We start from the raw sequence: 20,653 nt of genomic DNA on the forward strand, positions 1-20,653 counted from the left end.
TGCCACTCATCTGGGTTCCCAGGAGATCTCTCGTTTGATCTCTGGCTCACACGCTCCCCCTCTTTTGAAGGCTTTACACGATAATGTCTTCACTTCTTTCATTTTAGTTTTGGAACTAAAACTACTCATCAGCCACATTGATAAGGAGACTTGCCATCTTCCCCCCGCTGGCTCTCTCTCTCTCTCTCTCTCTCTCTCTCTCTCTCTCTCTGTCTCTCTCTCTCTCTCTCTCTCTGAGATGGGGCCATTTCCCAGGCGCTGACACAGACCATTAGTCAAGAAAACAAAATGAGCACAAGCACCCCATCAGGCTCGCTAGCACAGAGATGCTCAAACGAGACAGGACCATTCAGCACCACGCAAACAGACCTGCCAGAGTACAGCACAGAGAGAGAGAGAGAGAGAGAGAGGGAGAGAGAGTGAGGGAGAAAGAAAAAGAGAGAAAGACAGACAGAGAAAACAGAGAGAGTATGGCATGCATGCAAATAAAAGAGAGAGAAATACAGATAGAAAGACAGAGACAGAGAGAAAGACAGACAGAGAGAGAAAACAGAGGGTATGGCATGAATGAAGAGAGAGAGAGAGAAAGAAGGATAGAAAGAGACAGAGTGAGGAAGACAGAGACAGAGAGAGAGAAAACAGAGAGAGTATGACATGAACGAAAATAAGCCATCAGACTGTATCTATTCCAAAAACTATAATAGCAGGATAATAAAATGTGCCAAGGCTGCAGGAGAACACCAGACAACAACCCATGGAAGCCATCAGAAGCACTTAAGACACCTGATGCTCTCAAATGCACCTGAAGACAGCAGCGGTGGGCGGGCGTCTGGCCTCGTGTTCCTGATCCATGTGCATCATGTGCCAGAGTCATTGAGACCCGGCCGCAGAGAAACGCACGAGCAGAACACAGACAACAGAGTGATGATCATGTTTGTCTTTCAGCCCATCACCGCTCTCAGGAAACAGGATAGCAGGTTCAAGGATCGTTACATAACAGATGACACACACACACACACACACACACACACACACACACACTACAACGCAGTCGGTCCTGCACACATGCTGCAAGCTCATTTCCTCCTTGCCCTCACCTGCGGACACACACACACCCACACACCCACACCCAGTCTAGTGGGATCAACACACACACACACACACACACACACTCTATCTAGACTGAGGGCTGTCAGTAAGTGTTTGCGTTTAGCCCGCCGTCACCATGGCAGGTAAACAGGAAGTCCAACACCATTCTAGTCATTGTTCTAGCTAGCGGCTACTGACGTAAGGGGCAGACACAAGGGCAGTCAAGCGGCACTGTGGGTTAGAAGACCTGCCAGCAGACGTGTAGCCTAGTTCTGTCCAGCATGTCCAAATTCTATAATGGGCAGCTTTAATGGGACTCCTGGGCTTCAGACTGGCTCAAGGCCACCTGGTTCTCTGTGGCCAGCAATGCTTAACCCTTTTTGCAAAACAATATAACTGACCTGCGGAGAAGTTATGAAATGCTTGTATAAGTAATTAGTGGAAATATTTAGAGAAAGGGTGAAGTGCTTGGAAGTAATATATCAGCAGACAAAGGAAGGTTCTTCGCGCTTCTGCAGCCAAGCGACGGTCTGGTGCAATCTGGCCAGGACAGATAGTGTATGAGAAGGACTCTGACTAGTGTTATGATGTACAAACATTTTTATCAATGTTTCGCACCATCTAAATAAATAAATACTAAAGAAGACATCCGAGTTGCACCGGCTTGGAAGTAGTTGTTAGTGAAAGGTAGTTAAAAGCAAAACGTTTCACTGCCTCAATATGTAGGCCTATTGACAATTGCATGTCTGGTCATTGTAAAGCAGTGATATACACATGACTCTGATCAAGTGGACATGGCTGACCAATGTGTGCCTGTGCTGGTAACAACGTGCTGAATGTGATCAGAGGGACCGGATTAGAGACGGCCGTGCTGATGAAATTGCAGGCCTGCCCGCTGTACAGTAGGAGCCTAATGGAACTCATTTATCAGGCCTTACTGGAATCAGTGGCCCGTAGAGGCCCAGACCCACGTGCAGGCCGTGCCCAGCACATGGCCATCCTTCGCAGGGCGTACCGTCATTTCCCCACTATTAGCTGCGGCTTATACATTGATTTTGCTAAATGTCTTCAGCTATGAGGTTAATACAGGGGGGCAGTTAATATGGTGTTAATATGGTTTTGTTTCTTTTAACTAGCATAAAACACGGTCCTGTGGCTTATACACAATGCGGCTTATATGCGGGAAATTACTGTAAAAGGCTACTACAGAAAGACTGTGTTTGTACTTTAAACGTGAATGGCTTTGAACACCCGCACCCAGTGTATACACATGCAAATATATAAACCATGGTCGTGTTTATGGCTTATCGCCATGGTGAGGGGGATGATGGGATGGCGGTGTTGTGCCGCTGGCAGGGCATCCGGGGCGAAGCAGGTGTGACGCAATGTTTGCGTACGTTGGCGGCCGGGCCCCTGCTGCTAGCGAGAGTGGAGACGAGTCGAGACGAGACGAGACGAGACGAGAGCCAGGTGCATGGCGGCGTTGGTGGTGGTGGTGGCGACACATCGACCGCAGGAGCGACTGATACAGGAGGAAGTTGACATGGAAACAAGCTCTGCACAATACCACCACTGCTGCTACCACCACCATCACTGCTACTAGAAGCACCACCACCTCCACCTCCTCCACCTCCTCCACCACCTCCTCCTCCTCCTCCTCCCCCTCCAAGCCCAGACCTGACCAGCATTCTCCTCTCCTGCACGCCCAGATTTACAGCTACCCGGCACAATGCCACAGACAGAGCGTCTGTTTTGCTTTTCTATGTGTAACGAGTGTGTGTTTTTCACACTTGTCTGTCTGGGAAGTGTTACTTTGTTTTAAAAGGCCCCGCTGGAGCCGAGAAATGTGTCGGAAGTGTGTGCTTGTGTGTGTGGGTGTGTGTGTGTGTTTGCGTGTGCGTGTGTAGGTCTCTCCCTTTCTCTCACCAGAACCCGTTAAATCACAGCGAAAAGAAAGGGAGGCTGAAAAGGAGTAAAAAGAATCTCCTTCCTCAGCAGTTAAACGAAAGTCAAGGACGGGGGGGGGGGCGAGCGCCAAAGCACCCGGCACCAGACAATAAGAGAATTCAGGGAACAGAAAGAAAAGAACACCGCCGCCGATGACATGGTCGCCACCACTCCCGAGCTAAATCCAGTGCGTGTACCCCTGAACGCTGCATATATGCTCTAGAAAGGGGAGAGGGGAGAGGAGCTGCTCGCTGTGCTGTACGTACGCTGTGCTGTAGTTTCTCTCTCTGCTCTCAAGACTCGCAGGCTCGGGCCGTTTTAGAAGCGCGATCTGGCTGATAGCATGTCTGAGGGGAGCATCGGTTATATTTAGCCTTCCAGAGGCCCAGCGCCTTAAAGGGGAAAAGAAAAGAAGAAAAAAACAAAAAGAAGGAAAAATATGGAGTGGAAAAATGCCAATAGAATTGCCAACAGGCGATACACAAAGTGGCCCAAATAAAGTCAAGTTTATTTGGAAAGTTTGGATTATTTGGAAGAGAATTTTATATGCTATTTACAAATGTATCCCCGATACCCCCCCTACCTTATGTACAAAACTAAGAACAAGAAGAGAGAAAAAAAAAATACATGAATCTAATACAAGAAGGATGTGTAGACCTGCTTTAAAAACATACTTGTATTACTGGAAAAACACACACATTATTGACTCGGTACAAAACAAATGAGATTCGTCTTTATGTCCTGCAGAGCTGACACGGAGATAACGGCTCTCGGAAGTGGAGCGTCGTGGAGACTCGGGGGGGGGGGGGGGGCTCAAAGTGACCCTGTCGAGGCCTGGAGGCCGGCCAGGTGGATTCGGGACATCCTCGGCCCGTGCCAGAAGAGAAACTGATGCCGCGGGAGCGCGTGCCGAGCTCAGCTGGACGGGGGCCTCCTCGCGCCCGCACTCGGGCGGATCAATAACGGCCTCCGAAGCCAGCGACAGCAGATCCTCCGCTCCGACGGAACGCGGATCGATGCTCCACACTCGTACAAACGAAAGGAGAGATGGAGAGATGGAGGGAGAAAGGGATGGAGGGACAAACGACTGATTGGCTACGAAGGAAAACAAACATTCTGTTCGGCCCGCTGCCTTGGCTCTGGCGCTTGCCAGAATCAGAGTGGAGTCAGTGAGACGGTCCAAGCTGTGGACACTGCGATGAAAAAAATGCCGGGGGGGGGGTTGTGACGAGATAAAGTGTCCATAGAGGTTCTCGAGTGTCCGGAAGCCGTGGGGGAACATGAGAACGTGGCCGTGGGAGAGGTTCTGTCCGGCGCGTGGAGAGCCTCGTCACCAGGAGCTGAAGTCCCCGAACCCGCTCCTGCCCTTGGGCTTCTTGGCCGACGATGGCCCTGCCTCACTGGTGGAGGGCTTCTCCTTGTCCCCGGGCCGTTTGCTGTGAAGACAGGAGAAGGCTGGAGTTAGTGACTTCATCTCATAGGGCCACTCTCATTCGTCTTTTTATCTATCCTCCCTTACTTCCTCGGTCCTCATTCCCACTGATCTAGATAAAGAATGATGGGGCGGCAACAATGGGATAGTCTATCCAGTGTTCTTTAGGCGGGGATCACACTAGCCAGCGGCAAGCGGCAGGTTTACTATTGTTTTCTATGGTTCGGCAGTGGAACGGTGACAACGCTGGCGTAACGCTAGCGTTGAGCAAACTGGGAGTTGAACTTGGTTCAACTCTGAAGCGCAACGCTCGGCACATCACAATCAGTTTTAGAATGTTTAGGTATTTTGACCAATCAGATTCGTCTAACAACGTAGCAGCAAAGATTGAACTTAGCAACGAAATAGAATGTTTTGGATGTATTATTATGGTCCGAGTGTTGCGTTACGCTTGCCGCTGCCGCTTGCCGCTGGCTAATGTGATCCCTGCCTTATAGATCAGTGAGGAACGAGCCTGGAGGAGAGAGGTTGAGAAGGGGCCACACTCTCACCCAGGGCTGCCAGCAGAACTGATTGTGTCAGCATGTACCTTTCAAACACCACAAAACTACTTTTTGAAGGAAACACCCATGCATTGCCATCTCTAGCAAATGATGTCCAGAGGTGGGAAAGTCCAGCTTCAGAAAGTAGAAGTCCTACCACATATCTGTGCCAACCATGCATTTAAAATCAGCTGATTCTAATTAGCAGAACTCTAAAGTATAATGGAGTGCAGCTAATTGATGAGATCACCTGTGTTAAGTGCACAGGTAGAAATCAAAACATGATTGCACTTTTACTCTCTGAAGCTGGACTTTGCCACCTCTGATGATGACGTCTTACTGAATAAATCCAGAGCACAAAGGGCTTCTAAGTGCAGGATGGTATTCATGACGGGGTCTGATGCCTTTAAGAAGTGCACACCCAGGCTGTGAGGCAGCAGGTAGGCCGGCCGAGGCCCAGCTGTCCTGACCCCTGAGTGGGCAGGTCTCAGCGGGGGGTTGTGGGTAATTAAGATGGCTCCTGCAGAGACCCCGGGAAGCTGCCGCTTCAACCCCACCCCACACCATGAGCTGTGTGACACATCTGTCTCTTCTCACACACACACACAGCTCTCCATAACAATAATCATTTTCACAACTGTCAACCACATACGGTCACGTGGACTTCAAAGAAGTCTTCAGTCCTCCGGCCTGTAATTACTGTGATATTGACCAAAACGTTACTGACTTATGTGCCAATGAGGATATTGCTTTACAAATAGAACAACAACAAATTCTAACTCTTTGACATTGTCTCACCACAAACACACATAAGCTTACCCATCAACTTCAGCTGTAAACCTCACTAGACAGTAAATGAGCTAATGAACGCCAATTTAAATGCTGATGTTAGAGAACAATAGGAATGTATATATATAATATATATATAGAAGAGAGAGACAAAAGCAAACACACACCAAGTGTGCTAAAAATACAGCCTATGCTTATGTCAGGGCTGTCATTTTCACAGTCTGCGGAGAAAACGTAACACTTGCAACTGTGGACTTGCTGTGTACAGCCAGCCAGCCAGCCAGCCAGCCAGCCACTCTTGTGGGGTGTTTCAAGTGAGACGCCTGGGTGAGTGAACCCAGTGGGAGCGGTGCTCCTTGTCACAGAGTCCTGCAGTCTCATTCGCCAGCTACACAAAGCTGAGCAGGCTCAGTTTCTAGGATTTTCACCACTGACTATGAGCCAACATGCCCAGAACTCTTTCAGATGTCCTTCGACTCCATCAACCTGCAGTAAGAACCTGTTATTAAGATGGACTTGGATGCAGTGCCCTACCCTGCAACTGGATCAGTCGTGTGTGTGTCTTTGTGTGTCTTTGTGTGTGTGTGAGTGTGGTTGAGAGAGAGAGAGAGAGACTTACTTGGCAGTCATGTTGATGTACTTGCCCACGCCGGGCCTGAAGGTCTTGGGCTGCTTCTCCTCCTTGAGTCGGCTCTGGAAGGCGGCAGCGTCCGCTTTCTCCTGCTCCTGTTGCTGCACCTCCTTTGCCCGCTCTGCCGCAATCTACACACACACACACACAAAATACATTTACATTTATTTACAGTTACATTTCTGCAGTGCTTCTATAAATACACACATACACACACACACACTCCAAACTAAATACTGTGTATGTCCATATATGTGCTGTGGTGGGCCAAGGCATTAAAGCAACATGTGCCACACATTAGTTCTCCCTGTGCACAAACTGTAAATTCTACAAAACAATTACAGACACCGAAGGAAAAGCTCCCCTTGTGTTCTGCAGATGTCTGTCTTGACTTTGCCAGCAGTTTGTGGAGAATAAAGGACTTCGCACTTAATATTGATTGTTGCAGAGCAATTTCACAAGCATAAAACAACAAATCATTTTTATTTTCTTTTTCTGTCATCTTAAAATTTGATAAGGTCATTAAAACACTGAATTTCAATTTGGCCTCAATACTTTTGGACACCATTGTACACACACAAACACACACATCATTGCGCATACACACACACACACACACACACACACACACACACACACCATAATAGCACAATAATGGTTTGTCATAACTGCTCTAGCTCTAGTTTGGCTGGTGTGATAAAGCCCACCCAAGAGAAGTGCTGTAGTCGCTCCTGTCTAGGAGTTTAGCGAGCGGAGAGACGATTCTTTTCTACACTCCTTGACAGTGCCAGCCTCTCTGGGCACTGAGGGACTACTACACTGTTTTGGCTCCTGGGCTGGGAGTTTCAAAAGCTTAGAGGGTGAAACATTATTCTCATCATCTGATTGGTCTTATATGGACGGCCTGTTTACAATCTGCACTGGCCCCGGCGCTTACATATGCAGGAACTGGGTCACAGGACATTCCACAGATTCCGACAGCACACAGAGTACAGTGCGCACACACACACACACACACACACACAGTCACATAAGACACGGAGTAGTATAAAAGTTATTATGAGGGGGGAAATTATGCACCTGACACAACACTCAGCAGATATTCAACAGAGCAGCATGAAGAAAGATCTCGATCGCCCGCACGCACACACACACACAAATTCATGCCCGCGTACACCAGCGCCAGGAAACAGTAAAAACACACACACTCCTCCAAGACAAATAATCCGAGCGGCTCTTATCGACGCGAGATCTCAACCGCCTTATCGAAACACAGAAGAGGGCCAGGCGGACGGGAATGTGCTGTGCTGCCCTACGCCTGCACTGTCTGGGAGACTTGAGCACACACACACACACACACACAGGAATAATATGCTCATGGCCAAGGTGGAGGTCCCTCATACACTCTCTGGCCTCCTCATCTGGACTGGAGCAGGGAGAGAGTGGGGCCTTTGTGTGAGTGTATATAGGTATAGGTGTGTGTAGGTGTGTGCATGTGTGTGTGTGTGTGTATGTGTGTGTGTGTGTCTGTATGTGCGCGTCCGTGTGTGTGTGCGTGCGTGTGTTGCAAAGAAGTAAGGGAGAAAAAAAAAAACACACTGCGTGCTTTTAGTGGGGGCCGCTGCTTCCTGCTCCCTGAGCACTCTTCAAAAGACACCGCATATACATAAACACACAGCGCTGCAGAGGCATGCCTGGACACAGCCTCTCTCTCTCTCTCTCTCTCTCTCACACACACGTGCTACATATGTAAACATGGACACAAGCATGCTCACACACACACACAGGATATGTAAAAACATCCAAACGCACTAATGTGTATAGAGGAAATGTGCTGCAGGAAAATGTATGAAAATATTCTTTTTTTTTTAAAAAAGAGTTCTTGAGTCTTTCAGTGCATAAAACCTCACACTGGTACATGTGTGTGATCACACTCTCTCTGTCTCTCTCCCTCTCACACGCACACGCACGCACACACACACACACACACACACACATACACGATAGAGCTTGGAGAAAAGCACAGGTGAAAACTGGGAGTTTTGTAGTACAGTGGGCTTGAAAAGCTATTAAAGGTGCTCTAAGCGATGTTACGTGGTTCCTAAGCAAACAAATTTTTTTGTAACACAGCAAACATCTCGCGATACACTAGCTGCCTGTGCCCTGAATACACTGCAAAACAACATGGTCTTTGTAGACCGCACTGGCTCCCAAAACGGCAACACAAACAGCGTGGTCCAGGCTGCACCAGGCTGATCTGTTACTGTTCCAGGCTGTTGCTGCTTCTGGAGCCTGGGCTGTCTACAGAGATCGCGTTTTTTTGCAGTGGATTCAGGGTACAGGCCGCTAGCAGATTGTGTGGAGATGTTTGCTGTATGTGACGATTTTTTTTTTTTTAACTTACAAACTGCATAACAACATTGCTTGGAGCACCTTTAAAAGAGCTCATACACACACACACACACACACAAACACACACTGACCTGTGCATCTGCTTCCTCGTATGGGTCCACAAACACAGTCGCGGTCAGCAACTTAATCTCACTCTGTGGACGGAGAAAACACAACTCATCAAACTCACACAAGAACACCCCACACCACTAGACCCACGGTTCCCCAACAACACTGTGAGGGACTATGTGAGACACCTCTCGTGTGATCTGCAGGTTGATTCACGGACCATAGCCGGTCATTCCCACTGTAAACGATTAGGAGGTGATCTTTTCCAGGCACCCATTCCCATTTCCGCAAGCCCGCGTCAAACTCAGGCAGGATTATGGCGGCCTTTACGTTCAAACACAGCAGTGGAGTGCGTGCCTTTTTCCTAAATTTCAGACTTTTTCTTAAATTATTATTTTTACTTCAATCTTCTGTTATTTTGTAAGTGTATATTTATGTGTGTTAGGATTGCGACCCCTAGGACCCCACCCCCCCACCCCCCCACCCCCCTTACCCAATTTCCAGTGTTTTCCAGGTCTGGAAACTAATAATTCTGAACTTTTTCCGACTTTCCAGCCCCAGCATTCGTAAGCATTAGTATGGGTACCTTGGGTTTGTCTGTCTTTGGATCACTCTCCACGTTCTCCATGGCAGTCAGCGCCTCGAACCCCCCCACCACTCTGAGAGAGAGAGAGAGAGAGAGAGAGAGAGAGAGAGAGAGAGAGAGAGAGAGAGAGAGAGAGAGAGAGAGAGAGAGAGAGAGAGATGGACAAGACTGTGAGGGAGTTGCACACTGGTACTGGAACAATCCAGAGGTCTCCAGCTCTGAACTTAACAAAGGAGAAGTCCACATGGGCTCATAAAACTGATGGACCAACTGCAATAAATAACAACTGTGTGAATAGACATCGTCTGGCATCAGTGGTTCCTTTGAATGCATCATAGATTTTCAGTCAATAAAAAAATTCACATCATATGCACAGACCAAATGTTTTCTACATGTAGGTTGATGCTGTTCATAACATCCTCCAGTCAACTTTGGGGAGGTACGGTGCGGAGAGAAAGGAAGTAGTAGAAAGAGGCATTGTCAGATGTTTTCCTCTAGCAGTAAACAATTTGTTCTATGACTAACACCAATAAGGCAGACGCCACGGCAGATTTATGGCGCTACAATAACAAAAGTTGTTGACGTCTAGTAGCCGCGATGAAGGGAAAAAGGCTCTAGTGAAAATAGTTGCCGAAAGAGGAAGAAAACAAAAGAACACATTAAAAAAGAGGAACAGACAAAGGCACGGGCCACATGGAAGACACATTGCGTGCATCCACGTGTGTGTGTGTGTATATGTGTGTGTGTGTGTGTGTGTGTGTGTGTGTGTGTGTGTGTGTATGTATGTTGGGGTGGGGGAGGGTGCACCTTAGTCCCTAAGCTGTAGGCCCACGTGCCTTCCACTTTCAACATCACGTTACGCAACAAGGCAACACATCCTGCATTCAGGGAAGAGACGTGCAGCGTCCAGCTCCACTGGCCAGATCAGGCTCGTCGAGGGGCCCTCCGGGACCAATTACAGCCTGACAGTGATTTGTGATCGCCGGCGTATGGCACATAATCATAAAATAAATAGGATGGGATTTGTTATTGTGCTTCACAGCAAGCAATAAGCCAGCACACCTGGGTTTCACTAAATAGTTACTGGAATGACACAAGCTGCCACTTGGAGGAGGAGGAGGAGGTAGAGGAGGAGGAGGAGGAGGAGGAGGAGGAGGAGGAGGAGGAGGGGGGTTGGCATTTGATATGGTTTGTTGCCATGCAGGAGGAACCCCATGGGAGAGAGGTGCGGGAAACTTTAGATTCCGCCATTCCGAGCGCACAAACAATGCTTGTTGCCTTCGGAATTTCCCAGTCGTCTCCTTTTACGGTACGTGCAAAACACTGTAGCTCCTCGAGCCGCAGCACAACAGCACGGCGGCGTGGCAGCGCGGCAGCACGGCTCGTCTTCCCTGGGCCGGTGTGTGTGTGTGTGTGTGTGTGTGTGTGTGTGTGTCTGCGCGCGGGCAGGGGGAGCAGCAGCAGTGGGCCGTATATTGCACTACAGTGCAGCCAGTGCCCCAGGATCCAGCTGTTTCTTTGGGGCCTCCAGTTGCCATGGGGGATGAACTCAGGGAGGGGAGGGAAGGGAAGGGGGGAGGGGAGGGGGGGGGGCGCTCAGCCACTATAAGCCCATAGGCTGAGGCTTTCTGTCTGTGCGTGTGTGTGTGTGTGTGTGTGTGTGTGTGAGTGAGTGTGTGAGTGTGTGTATGTTTATAGAGAGAGAGACACTGCACGTGATCTCTCCCCACATGTGTGTGAGCAGTGCTGTCTGTTGACAGTGGTGGTCTATACAGTAATGGAGGCTGGTAGGTGTGTATATGTATGTGTATGTGTGTGTGTGTGTGTGTGTGTGTGTGTGTGTGTGTGTGTGTATGCATGTATGGGGTTGGGGGCCTGCAGTCCGGGAGGCTAAAGAGGTAGGAGAGGGGGCAATGCTGGCCAGTACAGCCAGGATGGGGGGGTTGAGGGGGGTGCTGTTTAAACAGGAGCTGTTGGTTTAGGCTTTTACTCCAACAAGCCTCGTCGAATTCCACAGGCAGAGCCTAAGAGTTACAATCCACTGTCAGCTCCCTCCGGGCACGCTGACCACAACAACCTGTCTCCATGTGTTTGTGTCTGGGAACACAAATCTGTGCCCGTCTGTCTGCATGCGTCAGTGTGTGTGAGTCTGTGTGTGAGAGTGTGTGTGTGTGAGTGTGTGTGTGTGAGTGTGTGAGTCTGTGTGGCGGTCTGTCTGGCCGTATGTATGTGTGAATGTATGAAGCACTTTCTCAGATTTTGTTTCTCTGAGAGCGTGAGTGTGTGTGTGATAGTCTGTGCATGCATATGTGTGGCCCAGGAATGCTGGCACCAACTAGCGGGCGAGTGTTGCTTCTGTCAGACCAGTTTTATTCAACAAGGACCGAGCAAACAGCGGTCAGTCACTTTCCCATCTCCCTGGGACCGTGCTGATTTGAGCCTAGCCCAACACACACAAACACACACACACACACACACCCACCCACCCACACCCACGGATGGTGAGGAGCGGTCATGCTAAAGCAGCCAGCGGTTGTGGAGGGCCCTCTGTACAGCATAACCCCTTGGCTGAACTGGGCCATGTGGTGGCCTAGCCCCAGCCACTGCCTAGGAATAAATCCTTAAGAGCGCTTATGGACGAGAGCGGAGTGGTGGAGGGATTACTCCAGCTCCAGCCTGTCGTGTTCGCCCCCCTTCCCCGAGAGGAGTCATGTCCTCCAAACTTAAAGGGTGCTTCTCAACATCTCTCCTGGATCCTCCATGCTCGGTCCTCCAGGCTCGTGCCCACTGATCTATAACTAACACGGGATAGACTATCCCATTGTTGCCGCCCCATCATTCTTTATGTAGATTAGTGAGGACAAGGACCGAGGAAGGAAGGGAGGATGTATAAAACGGTGAATGAGAGGCACCCAAAGAGTCACATCTTATCCCTTCACACAAAAACCAACATGGTTTTAATTGTGACCGCAGAACATCTCAGTCTGTAAGAATAACCACATTTACACCTCAATAACACCTTTTCCATATAAAAAATGCACTGTGCCTATATCTTAGACCCCATTAGTTTAAGTGTACATTTGTTATTTGTTATCAGGACTGAAAAACGAACGGTCACCCACATTAGAAAGTGGAAATGGAGGAAGGTCTTACCTGCCGAACACACTGTGCTTTCTGTCCAGGTAGGTGCAGGAACGGAACGTGATGAAGCTGGTCAAGGCAAGATAAGATCATTGTCATTTTCCAATCATCAATACACAACACAACTGGACATAAACACAGGGAAAGACACACCTTAAAATACATGCTACACCGACTCTCATATACTTGGCACATAATTCATTTTTAAACATAGGCTAACAAAATAGAGTACATTGGAAATCATACTGATACAAGTTCTCCTAAATATGCGGACAGTCATGATCACCTAAAATACTGCCATCATCTTGACTCGGGCACAAATGGAAAACGATTTGTGTGCGCGGAGAGGTGGCATTAAATACAGCGTAGTAATTACAGCTCTCTCTCTCTCTAACCAGAGCGCTCCACTTTTCTGACACCTCCAGCGCTCGGCAGGGCAGAGCTCGTGGACCGGAGCCCCAGCCCAGGGACCAGCAGGGCCAGCAGGGCCAGGCCAGCCAGAGGCCTAGAACCTAACATGACCTGGCACTCCTCTCTTCTCCGATCCTCTCCTCCACCACCACCACTTTCTTGGCTGCCTCCAGAGTGTCCATAATGTGTGTGTGTTTCAAATAAAGACAAGCTTCACATGTTGGTAAAAAAACTAATTTACAATATGTACAACATGACCTGGCACTCCTCTCTTCTCCGATCCTCTCCTCCACCACCACCACTTTCTTGGCTGCCTCCAGAGTGTCCATAATGTGTGTGTGTTTCAAATAAAGACAAGCTTCACATGTTGGTAAAAAAACTAATTTACAATATGTACAACATGACCTGGCACTCCTCTCTTCTCCGATCCTCTCCTCCACCACCACCACCACTTTCTTGGCTGCCTCCAGAGTGTCCATAATGTGTGTGTGTTTCAAATAAAGACAAGCTTCACATGTTGGTAAAAAAACTAATTTACAATATGTACAACATGACCTGGCACTCCTCTCTTCTCCGATCCTCTCCTCCACCACCACCACTTTCTTGGCTGCCTCCAGAGTGTCCATAATGTGTGTGTGTTTCAAATAAAGACAAGCTTCACATGTTGGTAAAAAAACTAATTTACAATATGTACAACATGACCTGGCACTCCTCTCTTCTCCGATCCTCTCCTCCACCACCACCACTTTCTTGGCTGCCTCCAGAGTGGCAGATAAAACGAGACGTGGAGTGGCGACACTCCCACAGACCTCCTCCGTAGGAAAAAATGGCAGCGCTTTTTACAGGCTATTTCCTCGTGTTATGGGACTTTTGGAATTATTTACAGCCAATCTCTTGGTCAGTAGTCAATGATTTAATTGATTACACCTTCCAGCATCCAGAAGTACAGCCCACCCTCCTGCGATTCAGCCATTCAGCACAGGTTTTTTGGAACTTTTGATTGTGTGGCGGCAACATCAAAGAGTGTCGCAACTCTCTCTTTCTATGGCTCTGGCTGCCTCCATCTCTCTCTCTCTCTCGCTCTCCTCTGAGGTCTGCTTGGCCACACAGAGTCCAAGACAGTGTCTGTGTTGAGACTGAGGGGCCGCTTGTAAAACAGTGAGCTTTAACAGAGGCCAACGTGGAAAGGTCTGCCACACACACACACACACACACACACACACACATCTATTTCAAACCTCTTCACAGATACGATTTCCAAATGTCTTGTCTATGTTCTGAGGGATCATAAACCTTGTGTGTTCAGAGTGAGATCTGACTGGTGCCAGTTTGACGGAAACAGCCAGTCAGAGAGGGAGAGAGTGCAACACACACACACACACACACACACACACACACACACACACACACACACACACACACACACACAGAGGACATCTGTGTGAAATATGAGGTAACACTTTATATTAGCACACACATATTCACCAGTAATTAGCTGCTTACTAACATGTATATTAGTAGCATACTAGCCATTTGTTAGTCATTATAAGTCACTAATTAATACCTTATTCAGCAAGACCTTATTCTACCCTTACTAGACCCTTACTTAAGAATTTCCCCTATGTAAGCTCCTAATTACCCCTTATTCATAGTTATGAAATAAGTTGTTGCATATGAATTATGACTTAAATATACATGGCTCAGTATGGGGCTTGTAAGGTGGTAGTACAACAAGAACAGTTATTCACCCCTAATAATACTTATCAAAGATGGTCTATTCAAACTGAACTAGACACTAAACCACATGTGCTAATAGTGTACAAACAACTAATAATTAAGTCTTTGTAATGCCAAATATGTTCCCTATTCTAAAGTTGGATCTTTGTTCACTATTAATTCACAAATAATTTGGCACTATTAACCCCCATGTATGTATACTGCCTCATACTAAAGGAGAAATCTGGTGTGATTCAATCCTTAGCTCTGCTGTTTGAGGTCAGTAGGGAAGAATAAGATGCTGTCCGTAAGGAAAATAACAGAGAATTTGATACAACAGTAGACCAAATAGCAAACCCACAACTTATTCACACCGGAAGTCTTATTTATGTGACCCTTCACACTTAAAAAAATAGTTTTGAGTTTGAGACTTTTGAGTACTCAGGAGCCAAGAAAGTTAGCATACAAATATATCCAGGTTCGCCTTTCTCGCTATCTCGTATTCATTATATATTTTGTATTTGTGCTAACTTAGCTGTCTGCTTCTTGTGTAGCCTACTATGTGCTGTAATACAGTTAATAAGTGTGAATAGGAGGCAACTTTAGTTTAGGGAACACATGGGGGTTAATAAGTGCCAAATGAATTGTGAATTAAATGTGAACAAAGACACAACTTTAGAATAGGGAACATATTTGGCATTACAAAGACTTAATTATTAGTTATTTGTACACTATTAGCACTGGTGGTTTAGTGTCTAGTTCCATTTGAATAGACCATCTTTGATAAGTACTATTCGGTGCGAATAACTGTTCTTGTGGTACTACCACCTTACAAGCCCCATACTGAGCCATGCATATTTAGGTCATAATTCATATGCAGCAACTTATTTAATAACTATGAATAAGGGGTAATTAGGAGCTTACATAGGGGAAATTCTTAATTAAGGGTCTAGTAAGGGTAGAATAAGGTCTTGCTGAATAAGGTATTAATTAGTGACTTATAATGACTAACAAATGGCTAGTATGCTACTAATATACATGTTAGTAAGCAGCTAATTACTGGTGAATATGTGTGTGCTAATATAAAGTGTTACCAAATATGAATAGTCTGGCATCAGTGGTTCCTTTGAATACATCACATATTCAGTCGATATCAAATTCACATCATATGCACAGACAAACTTTTTAGTGCTAGTTGGTTGTATCTTCTCCTCAGTCATAACATCCATATACATGGATTAAAGTGAAAAAAACTCATCTGACTGAAAAAATTTTGTCCAAAAAAAAAAAATTTGACACACGCAAGTGAGGCAAATCAAAGGGCCTTAGCGTAGACCTACATAAAATAGGGCCATACAGACTAATTGTACCCTCCGTTTACAATTAACACATTTTAAAGTAGGCCTAGCTATTCAATACTGCACACTGTTGCTTATTAAGAGTGCTCCGAGAGCCGGCCATAGCCCATTGGCCAAATAGGGGGTTGGGGGTGTCACTGTCGGGGGTGTCACTGTCACCCCCGAGAAAATTTATTAAATACTGTTATGTAAATGCATAAATTCTGTGCACTTTCAGTCAGAGATTAGGGCCAGCATTATGCCTTAAATGCATGTATGTCTCCAAAACATTGAAAACAATTAAAACTCACAGCCATTGGTTAACCGTCAGATAGGCCTCTGTTATTGAGGATTTGGAATAATTGATTTGAAATGTAATATGCTAAAGAATTCTGATGTTTTCTGATGTCAGGATATAATTTGGTGTAACTTTACTTAGTGTGATTAGGTGACATGTTGTTTAATTAAAGGTGCATGTCACTTTAAGACGTTTTAGTTGTTGGGTAAGAACGTGATGCACGGCAGAAATGTTAGGAGTTCCACGGTATTTCTGACCGTGTTGGTCGTGTCAATTGTATGAGAACTGTGCTGTTTGTTACAATAAACATTCAAGAATATTAACTGGAAGACAAGACGTTTTTAAAAGAACACGCGTCAGTCATAGGACTCCTATTATATTTCGTTTATTGGAAACGGACCTACGACTTTCTCTTTGAAGAAGACAAATTAGGCAAACTGTATAGACATAGCCTAAGCTACTGGATCCTTTTGAATTGTATAAATTAACCTTGTTGGCTTATTATAATTATTTTTAGAGAAATTAGCAGTTAAACTAAACAGTAGGATAGCCTAATAGTGGCGTGGCGCAGACACACACTTTTCCGTTGTCTGTCTCTGCGTTTCGGGCGCACCCGACTCTATTAATAATGACCGAAAGTAGGCTATATCCATGTTCTTTTTGACTATTCATCTTTAAGCTCCCCAACACTGCCGACCTCTAAGTAGTCTAATTTGGTGAGATCGGGGAACTAGCGAGTGCGGACAAGAAGTCATCGCAAACAACGCAGAACTTTACGCAGTTAGTGCGTGGATGTCCTGAAGCTATTCTATAGCTTACTATTACAACTGGCGAAACTACTGTTGATTTTCATTTTACGTTTATGAAGAATAATTAGCCCAAATCATAGTCTAATTAAACCGAAAAAACGACAGCTTTCCTGAACTTCTGCAAAGCTTGTTTAACCTACAAAAGCCTAATAGGCTATGTTAAGCATGCGGCTCCAAAGTAGGCTATAAATCAAGACTGTTCTTTCATCTGTTTCAATTGGCCTTTCTCTCGTTTATTATTGTATCATTATGATGATGATGATGATATTATTAGTAGTAGCAGCCTAATAGTGGCAGTAGCCTAATGTTCATCAACGCAGTTGCACGAACGCATTTATTTATTTATTTTGCGCACAACGAAGATTTTAACATAGGCTAAAACACAGGCCTATCACAAAGCAGGGTTCAAGGTTCAACAAGAGGTGTAACCATCACTGCAGCTTGCAAGGGAGATCGCGCAGCGCCCCGCAGCGCACCGCCCCCCCCCAACCAATATTTTCTCCCCGTATCTGCATCAATCTCATGATTGACCTCTAGCGCCTCCGGTTGACGGAAATCCGTCATATGACGGAAAACTTTAATCCATGCATATAGAGCTAATTTATCGGGGTAACTGACATGAAGTCTCATATTAGGCTAAATAATGGAAACTAAATAAATGGAAAAATGGTCATCTACTGGGAACAATTAAGACCGCAGACTACACACGATGCATGAGAGAATGATCTACTCTGTCTGACTGACCGTCAGGAGACCCTGCTTGAGCCTTTACTTCGGTGAAGTCATATGTTTTGCTAAGCACTTTGTAAACCTTGTTTTGAAAAGGCTCTGTACAAATGAAGAGTTTGGTTCCCAAACGCTTTATCTCATATATCTTTAAGTCACGTTATTTAATCATGCATTTCAGGTAACGTCAATAAAATTACAGCTGTGTGGTTTTGATTGAATAAAAGATAAATCAAAATAACAATACCTCAATTAAAGCTCCACTGAAATGACTTGGAAAACAAAAAAAATATGAATGGAAGAGAGAGTGAGGAAGAAAGAGGAAGAAACTCACAACTGGGACTTGTTGGTGTTGGGCCCCGAGTTGGCCATGCTGAGGATGCCTCGACCTGTGTGGGAGAGGTTGGGCCGGAACTCATCCCTAAATGGCTTCCCCCAAGCCGATTCACCTCCTGGACAGATAGATAGAGAAGATAGATAGAGAGATAGATAGATAGATAGATAGATAGATAGAGATTGATAGATAGATAGAGAGAGAGATAAAGAGATAGAGAGATAGAGAGATATAGATAGAGATTGATAGATAGATAGATAAATAAATTGATAGAGAGAGATAGATAGAGGTTGAATAAAAATGCTCCCAGTTAGGAAGCCAAAAATCCCTCTGAAAGACTGCAATCAAGGGTAGCAAAATTCATTCGCAAGTAACCTAAAATTTGACACACAGACAGACACACACAAAAAAATCAATCAATCAATCAGCTTCCGGGATCGACCGTCTCGTTAGAGCTTGTTAGAATGCACAGGACACAGATAACACCCAGCCCCACTTCCAAATTCACTAACGAGCCCCACTAATTAACACTTAATCAAAACTCCATCCCCAGCTCGTTGGGAGGTCGATCGACGCGGGGGGCTAATCCACAGAGAAGCAAGTGGGCAGGCGGGCGGGTGACGTCCGGGTGAGCCTGGCACCGTCTGGTGTGGCAGACGCCCCTGTGCCACGCTGTGCCACGCTGTGCCTCTCTCCTGCTCTGCCCGATCCGAGGCCCCTTTTTAAACGGCGCCATAAAAACCCTCCCCAGGTGACATTTGTGCATAATTTATGACCTGCGTGGCATTTCGCCTGGCTGACTCATCTTCATTAGGAAAATAAAAGGGAGGCTTTTTTTTGCGATGCACAAAGTTTGCCAAGATGCAAATAAACAACTGGGAACAGTTCTGCGGCGGAACCAAATCAAAGCGCCACGCCAAGTTCCAATGAAAACAGATGTATAAACATTAAATGCTCTGGAACTCTGCGCTCGACTCAGCCAGAACAATATGACCAGCATCCCCACCGAGGACATTTGGAACACACTCCGGTCACACACACACACAAAGTATATGTGTGCGCGTTTTCTACTGTAATGAGCTGGTCGGGACGCCAAACCACATCGATTTATCAGCCGAAGCGAGTGGCGTGTTGGGTAACGGTCAGGAGGTGCTCTGTAATCTGAACATATGGAGAACGCGGAGTGGCCAAGCTGAGGGGACGATCCCTCACTCTAACGTCAGACTAATGGAGCTTAATTACAGCGCGCTTCGGTTCCCTGAGGCAGCCGCTCCGGGCTTGGGGCTCGGCGAGGTGAAAGATGACCTGATGGGCGCCAGGCAGCTCCCGCCCTCTTTCTTCAGTGCCCAATTGCAGCGTTACTACACCCGGGCGCTGGAGGAGTCACACCGGACCACCTCCTTTATGTCGTGGCTTTGATGTGGCGAGAGCCAGAAACACAACACGGTGGCCATGGAGATGTAGGGTTGCCGGCGAACCGGTCAAGCGGCGGGTGAACTCGGTGATGCTTTGATTAGGCAAACGGCAAAACTGCAAGTGTTGACCAGAGCCCCTTTAGGGAGAGCCGGTCCACTTCCTATTAACTCCATTGTACCGGATTGTTCATGCAATCTGTTGAAATTCCGCTAGGGGCGTTGCCGAGCAAGTGATACATGAATTGTGGTCTATGGGGCTAAGCGGCTAGAACTCGTTTTTTTCACAGTTGACAACTTCATTTCCTAATGTACATTGTCGTAGTAGCTACCTGAGTATAGGTTTTCCACTGGAAATGAAATAAAAAGTCACTCATGTCCTTTCTGCTTTTCATAGGATGGGCCGTTTTCCCTGTAACATGCTAGCATTTAGCTCATGGATGCTCGCGACAATCGCGACCGATTACGACCGTCGTGAAGCTGAACCTTCTTTTAGGTGTATGGCCGTAAAGTGGTTCGCTTGTGTCACGTGACATGAAAACTTTGAAAGGGTTTTTAGGAATAACAACACATATTGAAAATTGTATTGGTCAGCTGATTGTCAAGTCAAGTTATCCTGCATCGCATGCATTAATGCAATTTCAGGAGAAAAAATTATATAACGAGAAATGTGGTACTGGGGGGTTCAGCTCCATTGCTACCCATTAATTCATCACTTGCTCGCGATCGCCCTCTAGTTGCAGTACCATGCGGAAGTATTTCGCTAGTGGTCCTTCTCCCCTTATTAGACATTCTCTGTGTTGACACAGGCAACCACAGTGTTTTGTCTTTCACATTCAGGAAGTCAAATCATCCCCCCCCCTCCCATCAAACCCCATGGCCTGAAGGGCCAATATGAAACTGCTTCAGTGCGTTAAAGAAATTGTTATAAAAGCAAATTTTTAAAAAAAATCTAATTATTACATTACAATTACATTACAAACAATAGTAATA

The 20,653-nt window shown here is 46.4% G+C and overlaps 1 protein-coding gene and 2 non-coding genes across 3 annotated transcripts in view; all 3 read right to left on the bottom strand.

Annotated features, from left to right (window-relative positions):
• Window positions 1-3,523: 3,523 nt before the first annotated feature.
• Window positions 3,524-20,653, bottom strand: part of ppil2 (peptidylprolyl isomerase (cyclophilin)-like 2) — a 51,999-nt gene continuing 34,869 nt past the window's right edge. Inside the window, exons 15-20 of the mRNA XM_062542755.1 lie at window positions 18,249-18,366; window positions 12,630-12,686; window positions 9,477-9,549; window positions 8,914-8,976; window positions 6,419-6,561; window positions 3,524-4,472 (exon numbers count right to left, since the gene is read on the bottom strand). Coding sequence (XP_062398739.1) covers window positions 4,367-4,472; window positions 6,419-6,561; window positions 8,914-8,976; window positions 9,477-9,549; window positions 12,630-12,686; window positions 18,249-18,366 — 560 coding nt within the window. The 3' untranslated portion in view covers window positions 3,524-4,366. The remainder of the gene's footprint in view (window positions 4,473-6,418; window positions 6,562-8,913; window positions 8,977-9,476; window positions 9,550-12,629; window positions 12,687-18,248; window positions 18,367-20,653) is intronic.
• Window positions 9,783-9,850, bottom strand: LOC134089766 (small nucleolar RNA SNORD42). The gene has a single exon (XR_009940124.1). It is a non-coding gene; the product is annotated as a small nucleolar RNA SNORD42 (small nucleolar RNA).
• LOC134089771 (small nucleolar RNA SNORD42) lies at window positions 15,854-15,918 on the bottom strand. Its single transcript, XR_009940129.1, has one exon. It is a non-coding gene; the product is annotated as a small nucleolar RNA SNORD42 (small nucleolar RNA).

Source organism: Sardina pilchardus, chromosome 8, assembly GCF_963854185.1.
Source record: "Sardina pilchardus chromosome 8, fSarPil1.1, whole genome shotgun sequence".
Classification (NCBI taxonomy): domain Eukaryota; kingdom Metazoa; phylum Chordata; class Actinopteri; order Clupeiformes; family Clupeidae; genus Sardina; species Sardina pilchardus.